Genomic DNA, 14,104 nt, shown 5'->3' with positions numbered 1-14,104 from the left:
ATCTAATTTAGCTTGCTGCAAAGTCAAACTCTAACCTAACACTGTAGCTCCACAAGCACTTTAAGAACATTTAAATAGGTGTTACTTCCAAAAGAAGCAAGTTTGATCGTCTTCTGCCACAGCCTTTTGCTCTCTCTCTTCCATTACATCAGCACATAGATTTGTGGAAGTAAATGACAATTCGAATAGGAAATTAATCTAAGTTTAAATAACCAGAAAAGATTTAGCTAAAACCAGTTCCTGAATCTATTTATTACATGGCTACAGAAACACTTCTACCAGCAGAAGAGACGGGACAGCACAGAGTGCAAACAAGCAGACAGGGACAATAAGAAGGCAGAAGTGCTCCTTTTAGAGCACTGTCTGCTGGTTTGTGTGCTCTGGGAACTTCAGTTTAAGGCTGTTTTTATTTAAAGTATTGGTTAAATTGATTTTAAAGTAAATTAAAACAGGTGTGACTCCCTGTGTAAATAACATTTGAAATTGATTTTAAACCTGGTTTTCTTTAGTAGATCACTATCTAACACTAAAATAAATTGATGAAGCATTTTACATTCAACACCAAAATAGAGACTGGCATTAGAAAAACTTCATCTGAAGCTGCTGCATTATCACTAATAGCGTCAGAGATTTTTCTGAAAAATTGAGATCCAGTTTGACAAACAATATATGAGAATTTATTTAACTCAGAATCCTAATTATAGACAAAGTCAAGTAGAAAGAAAAATCAAATTAAGATGTACCGAACTAAGTTTTCCTCTCTTATGCCTATTTAGAAACATCTCTAAAATCCACATGGGCTCATCTCTACATCCTTAAAGCTAGACCTCCCATTATTCCAGTTCAACTCTCTTCTCATAGAAGTCACCAATGCACCATAATTTTGAACCTCTGTCCCCCTGCTATTGCAAGACTAGGTCTTTTAATTGAGTTACTAAGTTCTATTAAAATTGCTTCTCAGTGTTGCAGGCTGGTAGAATTCAGACATACAGAAAAGTCCAACACCTAACAGAAGACCTTCTTAACGATTATTCTTTGGCAACTCAAAATCTTAAGGAGTGCTGCGCACAAGCATATACTCCTTGCCCTCACCCCTGACCTCACACCCACCTCGGTGACCCCGTGTGTTCTTCACCACCATAGGAAACTCCAGCACTTCCGCCTCATCAATCATTTTGGCAAAATTCTCATGACCACCTGGCAAAAAGAAAACCAACAACATTATGCGCCAACAATCTGGTGTGGCCAAATTGGGGATGTAATTGCCACATATTCCTCCCACCCTTCCAGCTTAGATAATGCAGAAGAAACTAACTGTTAAGACGAACTTGGTCATGGAGCAGGATCAGACTTTGAAGGTACCTGTAATCTGTGGAATAATAATTCTTACTTCCTTAGGAATGGAAGATGCAAATTGTCAAAGTCCTCCTGACCACAACCTCAAAACGCTCAATCCAATCTTCCAAATCTGTATGCCCTAATTCTACCATCTTGTTCCAGTTTATCCCTTTTACTTTATCAACTCCTACCTTTCAAATCTCTAGCAGGAAATTAGCATGAACTTAACCCCAGCCACAGTTCCATCCAAACTACTAACCAGGAAAGCAACACGGAATACTAAGATAAGGTGTAATCCAGAAAACTTCAACAACCCAAATCTTGTCACTCCACTTTCCCACTTTCCAAGGCCTAAGTTTCCTGTATGTCATTCTCCCTATTTCCTGAACCAGTATTCAATCTCTGTCTCATTGCATTTGTAAGTGCCTTAGAAAGTAGCTTTTAATCACCATTCACATGATTAAGGTCAATGTTTTCGGGTTATTTGAGTTCAGTTCAACTCACAAAAGACTTAACATAGTACGAGCAATAAGGAAGAGAGAGTCAGGTGAGAAAGGAATGAGATTCCTCTAAAATCATGTGCAGTAAAGCACAGAAATCAAGCGAAGACATTGGTCAGACAGCCAACAGCTACCACCTTGCCATGGATTTTAAGGCTTGCCACGGAACAGAAAGCATCAGGGCAGAACAGACAGATGGTTCTTCTAATCTAGCACTGTGTTAGAGACCAGATACTCCAGAGGCATGAAGAAGAAACAATATTAATTATTAACTGTTCTAGAAGGAAATTCTACTCCAAACCCCAAACAACTGCTAGTAGTTAAACATGATAACCTGTATTCTTTCTACCCTTTTATAGTAACTAATATATCTGCAGATATTTTTATTCACATAGAATTTTAATCTATTTTTCGATTTTACTGAAGTCTTGAACTTAATAGTATCCTATGAAAGCTAGCTCCCCAAGTTCTTGTCTATTGTTTCAGACAACTGGAACAGTGTATTATTTAAAGAGTTCAAAGTGATTCAGTACCAGCAAAAAGTAGTTCTTGGGAGGCTGAGGTACATTTAAAGCACTCTTCCGAAAGCATCACAGCTAATCAACAAAGCCAAAAAAGAGAACTTGAGTGTCTTGACTTTAATTTCTGCCTCTGGTTACTAAACACTTACTGTGGTACTACCATAGTGCTACTCAATTCTAAGGAGTCCCACAACTTGACTCGTATCTTTTGTATTGCAAAAGCACAAATTACCCTAGCCAAGTCTACTATCCTTTTCATCCAAAAACCTTACCATATGAAAAGGTGTCTGGAAGAGGCACGCCATGACCAGCAAGTTCTTGGAAAGTCCAGAACTTGTTGACACAGTTGAGGATGGCTTGGGGACGATTCATCAATCGACAGCCCATCTTCTCTAGATGGCGGAGGACTGTGATATCGCTGTCACTCTGGACCCAAGGTGTTGGCACACGCACAACCACCACCTGTGGGTAAGCAGTAATGAGCTCCCCATTCACCCGGAGACCTACAGAAGGAAGGGAAAACCATTCCAATCAACTACAAGGTTTTCAGGGAAAGGTAAACACGCAAAGAAATACTGCACTATATGGGATCACAAAAGAGATACTGGACTTCAATGGTGACTGTTGAAACAACATATAATTCTCCCTAAAATGTGTCTTGTCAGTTATACTATGTCATACATGCTATACTTAACACACTTAAAACAATGGCTAGGCAAAGAACAATCTCCAGAAAAGCACACAATCCTAGGTTCATTCCCAGGGTGAAGAATTAATTTTATGTTGACACATCATCCTTTCTATGAGTGTTAACTGCACACTACCTTCACTTTGGCAGTAACAATAACTCAGGAAGTTCCTGCCTCTCGCCACTAGTTCTTGTGAACATTACAGTTCATATCCTTCCCTTCCCAGTCATACTGGTCCAACTGTTTGTGGAATCACATTACATAACATTGCAGAAGTGACTGAGATAAGACATAACATTTAAAAAGCAGCAGTTTTTTTTTTTTTTTAACATAGATCATTTTAACAATCTGATTTATATTAAATAAGTACCAAGAAATAATTTTATCAATACAGCTGGGAGGGCAGCACCCTGTAACACAGAAGCAGGAATAAGAAAGCAAGCCAGCTTTGCTATCAAGACCAATGTATTACTAAATCATGACCTAAATTCTTAAGTTGTAAGAAGGAGAGTATGATAGGATTGGCTGGGAAGGCATCAAGCTGTAGGGAGACAGTCTGGCAACTGAGGATGGGAATTGACAAGAAGTATTTGATATTCACTTTATTTGCCTTATTATTTTCAAAGTAAAACTTCTGACTGCAGTATAAAATATACAGTTCAAACTGCTGTCAGCACCCTAAGGGTTAAAGAGGAGAAAGAAGGTGGGCTGAGAAATCACAGTGCATCTGGATTTCTGTGCCTCTGAAAAGCCAGCTGTAACTCTCCAGGTAGAGCCAAAATTAATTACCTGATCAGCTCTATTTCAAAGATGTTACTTTTAAATACAGACTTGCATCTACTGAACCTGTAGACACACACACACACAGTCAAGCAACATATTTTCCTTTTATTTTCATTTCACGGCGCGCTTGAATTAATTAACGGAGGGGGGTGGGGAGGGATTCCTCTATTCTTCCTGCTTTCTCTTCTCCTCCCACCCAGGATATATCTCAGAGTTTGCATTTAACATAACAAAGCAACCACCTAAATCCCCAAATGGAAGTAAAAATATGTGCCCCAACCTTCATGAGGACATAGAACCATGCTCTAAAAAGGCCAAAACAGAACCATATCCTACGTAAATCCTTTCTTCCCAATCCCCATTGCCATAATTGTACAGAGAATGAGAAAACGTAAGCAGACGGGTGCTCTGGCTGCTCACCTCATTAGCACCAAGCACTGCCGCATTGCAGCTGACACGACTTGCGTGTTTAAACAAGCAGGCTTCAGACACACAGACACACACCATTTTACAGAAGCATCTCAAGCAAGATAAAAAACACATTCCTAAAAACCTGAGTAGAATGTGAACGTAAGGAAATGGACTACCATCTCCTTTAGCCAGTCAAGGAGTTCTGATCTGGTAAGCGAAATTTTTTCTCTTACACATTTTCTCACTTAGGTGCATATGCCCATTTACACTCACTTTTTGCCACTGTAATTGCATACACGTCCTGATCCACATGCAAGTTGTGTAGTAATCCTTTTTAAAAAGAACTGCATTTTCTACAGAGCCCAAAAATAGCCATTGTGCATCTCTGCTGTGAACCAAAACTACACACTTTTATAATTCATAATCTCTCAGAATCTGTTTAGTTATTTTCCTTTAATTAAAGTCATACCACATGCTGAAGTTTTGCATTGTGGAGTTTGAAAAAGAAAAATAGCAATTTGAAGGGAAGCATATGCCTCATCTAGAATTCTCCTGAATATCTGAATTAGACTTGACTATTACATTGGTGTAAATTCAGTCAGGCCACCAGTCACCCTGAGATGACTCTGGAAGTACATTCATGCGACCAATGGAATAATTTGACCTTTTGTTCCAGATCAAAATATTTTCTCTGATCTGGATACTGTTCTCCCCAAACTAAGATTTTTTTCTTTCCCCTCATAGAAGACAGGTTATGAACAAAGAAAAGAGACACTCAATGAAATATATAATCTGAGTCACCACTACTGACGCACGCTGTAAAAATTAGCTGTAGCCTCCCGGCAACACAGTGCTGCAAACAGAAGCACCTTTACTACAGTAAAAGGAGAGTGAGATTCTACCATTTTGAAAAATAAGCTTGTATTCAGCATTCAATCTGAGTAACGGTCATTTTTGTTGAAGGGTCTCATAAAATAATATTTATTCCTTAAGATGTGTTGAAAGCAGTATATCAAAGCACACAACTAATTTCTTCTCCAAAGAACCAATTCATGAATACAAAGAGGGAGAAATAAAAAAAAGAAATATTATAGTGTGGTTAAGAGGACATCAATGTTTTTTTGAGAACAGAGATAGGCTCTCTTTTCTTTGTAGGAAAAGTACCATTCTGGTCCCAGAACAGTAGTAGCAAGTTATATTCATGATTCCCCGTGGATAAGGAGCGGACCTCGTAAACAGCAGAAGACAGATGTTCAGGTCATACAAAAGTACCTAGACAAATACTAAGTGGGTCAATCCACTGGCATTCCCAGTGGATGCCTATGGTATCACAGACAGAAATAATAGGCAGTTATCCAGTCCTTTCGAATACAATATTCAGGGCCAAAAGAAGGAGATTTCATTGCCTCTCCAATGTCAAGACCTTTTATCAAACAACCATTCATCATAGCAAAGCCTAGGGAACTTCTTTTTATGTTATTATAAAGCATCTGAGCATTCTTTGGCCTTATAAGAAAGTAGACTCATGGAGTTGGAACATCACCACATAATAAAAAAATATACATCCTACACTTGTACAGGACCTGTTCCCTCGGTCAGTACCAACTTCGTTTGTCCTCCCTCTCTTCAAGATGAAGTCTCCAAAATGGAATATGGCAGATCCTTATTACACAATAATTTTAGACATGCAGCAAATACTACAATATTCAGTTGAAAGTGAAAAGGGAGTTTTAGCAATGCCTTGGAATAGAATTTTGTCAGGTACCAGCATATCAGTTTTTCTTTACCTTCAAAATGAACTTCCTGTGTTTCAGTTTGTGCCCATTGCCTCTCAGAATCAGAGAAGGGTTGAGGTTGGAATGGACCTCTGGAGATCATCTAGTCCAACCCCCCAGGGTTGGTCAAGCAGGGTCCTCTAGAGCGTATTTCCCAGAATCGCATCCAGGCAGCTTTTGAATATCTCCAGCAAAGGAGACTCCACCACCTCTCTGGGCAACCTGCTCCAGTGCTCACTCACCCTCACAGGAAAGAAGTTTTTCTTCATCTTCAGACGGAACGTCCTGTGGTTCAGTTTCTGCCCATTGCCTCTTGTCCTACTGCTGGACACCACTCAAAAAGAGATTGGCCCCATCCTCTTGACACATTCCCTTCAGATACTTGTACACATTGATGAGATGGCCTCTGAGTCTTCTCTTCTCCAGGCGAAACAGGCCCAGCTCTCCCAGCCTTTCCTCAGAGGAGAGATGCTCCAGCCCCCTCATCATCTCTGTAGCCCTCCGCTGGACTCTCTCCAGTAGTGCCATGTCTCTCTTGTCCTGGGGAGCCCAGAACTGGACACAGCACTCCAGGGGAGGCCTCCCCAGGGCTGAGGAGAGGGGCAGGATCACCTCCCTCCACCTGCTGGCAACACTCTGCCTAATGCACCCCAGGAGACCATTGGCCTTCTTGGCCACCAGGGCACACTGCTGCCTCATGCTTCACTTGTTGTCCACCAGCACTCCCAGCTCCTTCTCTGCAGAGCTGCTTTCCAGCAGGTCAGCCCCCAGCCTGTCCTGCTGCCTGGGGTTCTTCCTCCCTAGGGGCAGGACCCTGCACTTGCCCTTATTGAACTTCAGGAGGTTCCTCTCTGCCCAGCTCTCCAGCCTGTCCAGGTCCCTCTGAATGGCAGCACGGTCTTCTGGTGTGTCAGCCACTCCTCCCAGGTTTGTATCATCAGCAAACTTGCTGAGGGTGCACTCTGTCCCTTCCTCCAGGTCATCGATGAATACATTGAACAAGACTGGACCCCCACTCCTCCCAGGTTTGTATCATCAGCAAACTTGCTGAGGGTGCACTCTGTCCCTTCCTCCAGGTCATCGATGAATACACTGAACAAGACTGGACCCAGGACTGACCCCTGAGGGACACCGCTAGCTACAAGCCTCCAGCCAGACTCTGTGCCACTCACCACAACCCTCAGAGCTCGGCCATCCAGCCAGTTCTCAATCTACCTCACTGGCCACTCATCCAACCCACACCTCCTGAGCTCGCCTTTGAAGATGGGATGGGAGACAATGTCAAAAGCCTTGCTCAGGTCCAGGGAGACAACATCCACTGCTCTGCCCTCGTCTACCCAGCCAGTCATTCCGTCATAGAAGGCTATCAGATTGGTCAAGCATGATTTCCCTTTGGTGAATCCATGCTGACTACTCCTGATCACCTTCTTGTCCTCCAGATGCTTAGTGAGGACCTCCAGGAGGAGCTGCTCCATCCCCTTTCCAGGGATGGAGGTGAGGCTGACAGGCCTGTAGTTTCCTGGCTCCTCCTTCTTGCCCTTTTGGAAGACTGGAGGGACGCTGGCTTTCTTCCAGTCCTCAGGCACCTCTCCTGATCTCCAGGACCTTTCCAAGATGATGGAGAGTGGCCTAGCGATGACATCTACCAGCTCCCTCAGCACTCGTGGGTACATCCCATCGGGGCCCATGGATTTTTGGATGCCAAGTTTACTTAAGTGATCCCTAACCTGATCCTCCCCTACCAAGGGAAAGTCTTCCTATCTATAGGCTCTCTCCCTGGTCTCTAGGGTCTGGGATTCCTGAGGGATGGTCTTATCAGTAACAACTGAAACAAAGAAGGTATTCAGTATAACACTGCCTTTGCTGTATCCTTTGTTATCAGGACCGCTGCCCCATTCAGCAGCGGGCCCACATTTTCCCTAGTCTTCCTTTTGTAGCCAATGTATTTAAAGAAGCCCTTCTTGCTGTCCTTGACATCTCTTGCCAGATTAAACTCCAAATGGGCCTTAGCCTTCCTTGTCGCATCCCTGCATATTCCTATATTCCTCCCAAGTGGCCTGTCCCTCCTTCCACCTTCTGTACACTTCCTGCTTCTGTTGGGGTTTTGCCAAGAGCTCCTTCCTCATCCATGCAGGTCTCCTGCCCGCTTTGCCGGACTTCTTCCTCAGAGGGATGCACCGTTCTTGAGCTTGGGGGAAGCAATACTTGAATATTAGACAAGCTCTCTTGAACCCCTCTTCCTTCTAGGGCCCTACCCCATGAGATTTCTCCAAGAAGGTCCCTCAAGAGGCCAAAGTTACCTCTCCTGAAGTCCAAGGTTGCAATCCTACTTCCTGCCCTGCTTCCTCCTCGCAGGATCGGGAACTCCACCATCTCATGGTCACTGCAGCCAACGCTGCCCCCAGCCTTCACATCTCCAACCAGTCCTTCTTTGTTTGTTAGGACAAGGTCCAGCAGCACACCTCTCCTCGTTGGCGTCTCCGCCACCTGGGTCAAGAAATTATCATCAATCCTCTGCAGGAACCTCTTTGACTGTTTGTGCCTAGCTGTGCTCTCTTCCCAGCACGTGTCAGGGTGGTGGAAGTCCCCCATGAGAACCAGGGCCTGTGATCGTGAGGCTACTTCCAGCTGTCTGTAGAAGGCCTCATCTACTTCCTCTTCCTGATCAGGTGGCCTGTAGCAAACCCCCACAACAGTGTCACCCATGTTACCCTGCCCTTTAAGCCTTACCCATAGGCTCTCCACTTGCTCTTCATCCACCCCGAGGCAGAACTCCATGCATTCTAGTTGCTCCCTCACATAAAGAGCAATTCCACCACCTCGCCTTCCTGGCCTGTCTTTCCTAAAAAGCACGTAGCCGTCCATGACGGCATTCCAGTCACGTGAGCTATCCCACCATGTCTCTGTAACTGCAACGAGATCATGGCCCTATGACCACACACAGATCTCCAGATCTTCCTGCTTATTCCCCATGCTGCATGCATTGGTGCACAGGCACTTCAGAGAAGTATTCGAGCTGATTTCCTAGGAGGGGTGCAAGAGGATTCCCCATAGTCTTGCCTTGTAGGCACTTCCTTGGCTGCATGCACTTGCTGGAGACATCCCCACTTGAGCCCTGTTTTGCTGACTGTATGGTCTCTATAACTTTCCCCTTCCCCTGCCTTTCCTAGCTTAAAGCCCTCCTTTCCAGGCTGGCCAATCTGTTGGCAAAGACGCGCATGCCCTGCTTGGCAAGGTGGACCCCATCTCTCCCCATCAGCTGTCCATCTTCAAACAGGGTCCCATGGTCATAGAAACCAAAACTCTGTTGCCAACTCCAGCAGCACAGCCAGTTGCTTACTTGGAGAATCCATCCACTCCTCCTCCCATCCTTCCCCCTCACTGACTGGATCGAGCAAAAAATGACCTGGGCTCCCAGACCCTTGACCACCATCCCCAGAGCTCTGAAATCCCATCTGATAGTTTCCAAGTCACCTTCAGTATCGTTGGTGCCCAAAGAAATACCCTAAGAAAGTCCTCAAGACAGTAGCATCTAACATGGCAGAGCGTATTTGGAGAGCAAGATATGCAGGATGACAGCTTCCTCTCTTCAAATGGACTTATAGTGCTATTTTATGATGTGTGTACTTAAAAATCCCCAAAAGCCTCTGGACCCCCCTCATTACCGCCCTACATCCTTTATTCCCATACAGTTTTTCTTAGTACCTTCTGTCTTCTTCCCCAGGACAATCATGATCAAGATTTCTCAGTATATAGCAAAATACACAACAAAACACTTGACCTTAAGCCTCAGTGACAAGATTTAGAACAATGAATCTCACTACATGACTGGGACAAGTAGTCCACAAATATGGGCAGTTAAAATGATAACTTGTAGAGCTTGTAAGCCAAATATACTGCAAGTCAATCAGCCACAGCTGGGTGATGCTAAATTGAGTTTAGCACTTTAAATGTCATTTTATTTAAACTCAAATTTAAGTTGAAAGAGCAGCAAAGCACTAAGTTTTGAGAAAATCACCCATTTATTAACATTACACAAGATCCCCCCTTGGAGTTGCACAGGAGAAAACTCCCACCGCCTGATAGCCACAGTCTATTAATCTGAACATTGCAAGTTGTCTCATTTTTCCCCAAAATTCTGCTCCCATGCAAAAGTCCCTTTGAGATCCAGTATAACCTTTGGTATCTAGTACAACCAAGCTATTATTGACTCTACTGTACACAGAAACAGATTTTTATAATAGCTTCATGCTGGCTGTTTTAAGGTAGAACAGGAGAGAATACAAACTTATCTCCTAGGTTTTCAAAGCAAAGTAGTACCGTAATTTTACCCTATTGGTTCAAGATGTCCTCTTTTGCCCTCTCCACACAAACTAAGATTCTTTCATGCACTTCTGCCGCTCAGCAGTTCAAATGACACCATATGCAGTAAAGAGACAAAACATCTCCCTAGAACATTATCCACACCAGTCTTCTCTTCTGAAACAGAAAAGAGAAACAAAAGTAGAAACTGAAGCTGCTCTTCTAAGTCCTTTGATTCATCCCTGTTTGAAGATCAACAGCTGATGGGGAGAGATGGGATCCAGCTTACCAAGCGGGGCACACGCGTCTTTGCCAACAGATTGGCCAGCCTGGAAAGGAGGGCTTTAAGCTAGGCAAGATGGGGGAAGGGGAGTGGTATAGTGGCAGGGGAGTCAGTAAAACACCGCTCGAGTCAGGATTCCTCCAGCGGGTGCATGCAGCCAGAGGAGACAGCATGGAACATGGCTACGGAGGATCCTCTTGCACCTCTCCTGGGAAACCTGCGTGCTTGACTGGCTCTCTGAAATGCCTGTATAGCAATGCGCGCAGCATGGGGAATAAGCAGGAAGATCTGGAGATCTGTGTGTGGTCACAGGGCCATGATCTCATTGCAGTTACAGAGACATGGTGAGGATAGCTCACGTGACTGGAATGCCGTCATGGACGGCTACGTGCTTTTTAGGAAAGACAGGCCAGGAAGGCGAGGTGGTGGAGTTGCTCTTTATGTGAGGGAGCAACTAGAATGCATGGAGTTCTGCCTCGGGGTGGATGAAGAGCAAGTGGAGAGCCTATGGGTAAGGCTTAAAGGGCAGGGTAACATGGGTGACACTGTTGTGGGGGTTTGCTACAGGCCACCTGATCAGGAAGAGGAAGTAGATGAGGCCTTCTACAGACAGCTGGAAGTAGCCTCACGATCACAGGCCCTGGTTCTCATGGGAGACTTCCACCACCCTGACACGTGCTGGGAAGAGAGCACAGCTAGGCACAAACAGTCAAAGAGGTTCCTGCAGAGGATTGATGATAATTTCTTGACCCAGGTGGTGGAGACGCCAACGAGGAGAGTTGCGCTGCTGGACCTTGTCCTAACAAACAAAGAAGGTCTAGTTGGAGCTGTGAAGGTTGGGGGCAGCGTTGGCTGCAGTGACCATGAGATGGCAAAAGTTCAGGCTCCTACGAGGAGGGAGCAGGGCAATGAGTAGGATTGCAACCTTGGACTTCAGGAGAGGTAACTTTGGCCTCTTGAGGGACCTACTTAGGGGAATCTCATGGGGTAGGGCCCTAGAAGGAAGAGGGGTCCAAGAAAGCTGGTTAATATTCAAGTATCACTTCCCCCAAGCTCAAGAAAGGTGCATCCCTCTGAGGAAGAAGTCCGGCAAAGTGGGCAGGAGACCTGCATGGATGAGCAAGGAACTCCTGGCAAAACTCCAACAGAAGAAGGAAGTGTACAGAATGTGGCAAAGGGGACAGGCCACTTGGGAGGAATACAGGGACGTTGTCAGAGTGTGCAGGGCTGCGACAAGGAAGGCTAAGGCCCAGTTGGAATTAAATCTGGCAAGAGATGTCAAGGACAACAAGAAGGCCTTCTTCAAATACATCAATAGCAAAAGGAAGGCTAGGGAAAATGTGGGCCTGCCGCTGAATGGGGCGGGTGCCCTGGTAACAAAGGATACAGAGAAGGCAGAGTTATTGAATGCTGCCTTTGCTTCAGTCTTCACTGCGAAGGCCAGCCCTCAGGAATTCCAGAGCCTGGGGGCAAGAGAGGAAGGCTGGAGAAAGGAAGACTCTCCCTTGGTGGAGGAGGATCAGGTTAGAGATCTTTTGGCCAAACTTGACATCCATAAATCCATGGGCCCCGATGGGATGCACCCACGAGTGCTGAGGGAGCTGGCGGATGTTATCGCTAGGCCACTCTCCATCATCTTGGAAAGGTCCTGCCATCATCTTGGAAAGGTCCTGGAGATCAGGAGAGGTGCCTGAGGACTGGAAGAAAGCCAGCGTCCCTCCAGTCTTCCAAAAGGGCAAGAAGGAGGAGCCAGGAAACTACAGGCCTGTCAGCCTCACCTCCATCCCTGGAAAGGGGATGGAGCAGCTCCTCCTGGAGGTCCTCACTAAGCATCTGGAGGACAAGAAGGTGATCAGGAGTAGTCAGCATGGATTCACCCAAGGGAAATCATGCTTGACCAATCTGATAGCCTTCTATGACGGAATGACTGGCTGGGTAGACGAGGGCAGAGCAGTGGATGTTGTCTCCCTGGACTTGAGCAAGGCTTTTGACACTGTCTCCCATTCCATCCTCATAGGTAAACTCAGGAAGTGTGGGCTAGATGAGTGGCCAGTGAGGTAGATTGAGAACTGGCTGGATGGCCGAGCTCTGAGGGTTGTGGTGAGTGGCACAGAGTCAAGTTGGAGGCCTGTGGCTAGTGGTGTCCCGCAGGGGTCAGTCCTGGGTCCAAGACTGCCCATTGATGTATTCATCGATGACCTGGAGGAAGGGACAGAGTGCACCCTCAGCAAGTTGGCTGAGGATACTAAACTGGGGGGAGAGGCTAACACACCAGAAGGCTGTGCCGCCATTCAGAGGGACCTGGACAGGCTGGAGAGGTGGGCAGAGAGGAACCTCCTGAAGTTCAACAAAGGCAAGTGCAGGGTCCTGCCCCTAGGGAGAAATAATCCCATGCAGCAGGACAGGCTGGGGGTTGACCTGCTGGAAAGTAGCTCTGCCGAGAAGGACCTGGGAGTGCTGGTGGACAACAAGTGAAGCATGAGGCAGCAGTGTGCCCTGCTGGCCAAGAAGGCCAATGGTCTCCTGGGGTGCATTAGGCAGAGTGTTGCCAGCAGGTGGAGGGAGGTGATCCTGCCCCTCTCCTCAGCCCTGGGGAGGCCTCACCTGGAGTGCTGTGTCCAATTCTGGGCTCCCCAGGACAAGAGAGACATGGCACTACTGCAGAGAGTCCAGCGGAGGGCTACAGAGATGATGAGGGGGCTGGAGCATCTCTGCGGAAAGGCTGAGGGAGCTGGGCCTTTTCAGCCTGGAGAAGAGAAGACTGAGAGGTGATCTCATCAATGTGTACAAGTATCTGAAAGGGGGGTGTCAAGAGGATAAGGCCAATCTCTTCTCCGTGGTGCCCAGCGACAGGACAAGAGGCAACGGGCAGAAACTGAACCACAGGAAGTTCCATCTGAACCTGAGAAAAAACTTCTTTCCTGTGAGGGTGAGTGAGCACTGGAGCAGGTTGCCCAGAGAGGTGGTGGAGTCTCCTTCGCTGGAGATGTTCAAAACTCGCCTGGACGCAATTCTAGGAAAGATGCTCTAGAGGACCCTGCTTGAGCAGGGGGGTTGGACTAGATGATCTCCAGAGGTCCCTTCCAACCTAAACAATTCTGTGATTCTGTGATGTACTGTGAAAATTTTTACGGAAGGCCACTATTACAGCTCCAAAGAGAAAAAATAAGCAGGCACCTGAATTAAATCAGTTCTATTTTATCTCCCTTCCTTGACTTAGAGGACCTTTTATGTCTCTGGAAAGCAACACATAAAAGCATTCTTAGAAATGCACAGGCTACTGAAATTAGTCAAAAATCTCAGGAAGGGGGAAGACATTTAGGGTGGTTATGGCACAACCTACTTAAAAGGCATTCAAACAAGTATAGACAGAAACGAACTGTATTTTAACCATGTGGCCAAGTAGGGATGCTTTAGTATGATCACTCTTGATTTTAAATAGAGTGTTGTAAAATCACAAATTCATTAAAACTGGAACCAAAAGATCCAATCAGTATACAAA

At 45.7% G+C, this 14,104-nt stretch overlaps 1 protein-coding gene across 21 annotated transcripts in view; it reads right to left on the bottom strand.

The window, feature by feature from the left end:
• The window catches only part of RIMKLB (ribosomal modification protein rimK like family member B), a 61,805-nt gene that overhangs the window by 16,398 nt on the left and 31,303 nt on the right, over positions 1–14,104 (bottom strand). For 11 of the 21 annotated variants that reach the window (XR_011143195.1, XR_011143196.1, XM_068955585.1 and 8 more), the window contains 2 exons: positions 2,632–2,862; positions 1,111–1,197 (listed from right to left, as the gene is read on the bottom strand). Coding sequence is in view for 17 of the 21 variants with exons in the window: in XM_068955585.1 (XP_068811686.1) it covers positions 1,111–1,197; positions 2,632–2,862 (318 nt within the window). In the remaining 4 variants the exon portion in view is untranslated. Of the gene's footprint in view, positions 1–1,110; positions 1,198–2,631; positions 2,863–8,317; positions 8,505–10,348; positions 10,497–14,104 lie in introns of all 21 variants that reach the window. The other 10 variants (XR_011143188.1, XR_011143190.1, XM_068955497.1 and 7 more) reach the window with 4 other exon arrangements.

This window comes from Struthio camelus, chromosome 1 (assembly GCF_040807025.1).
Source record: "Struthio camelus isolate bStrCam1 chromosome 1, bStrCam1.hap1, whole genome shotgun sequence".
Taxonomy (NCBI): domain Eukaryota; kingdom Metazoa; phylum Chordata; class Aves; order Struthioniformes; family Struthionidae; genus Struthio; species Struthio camelus.
Note: the sequence above shows the minus strand (reverse complement) of the source record. Positions and strands in the feature narration are given on the sequence as shown.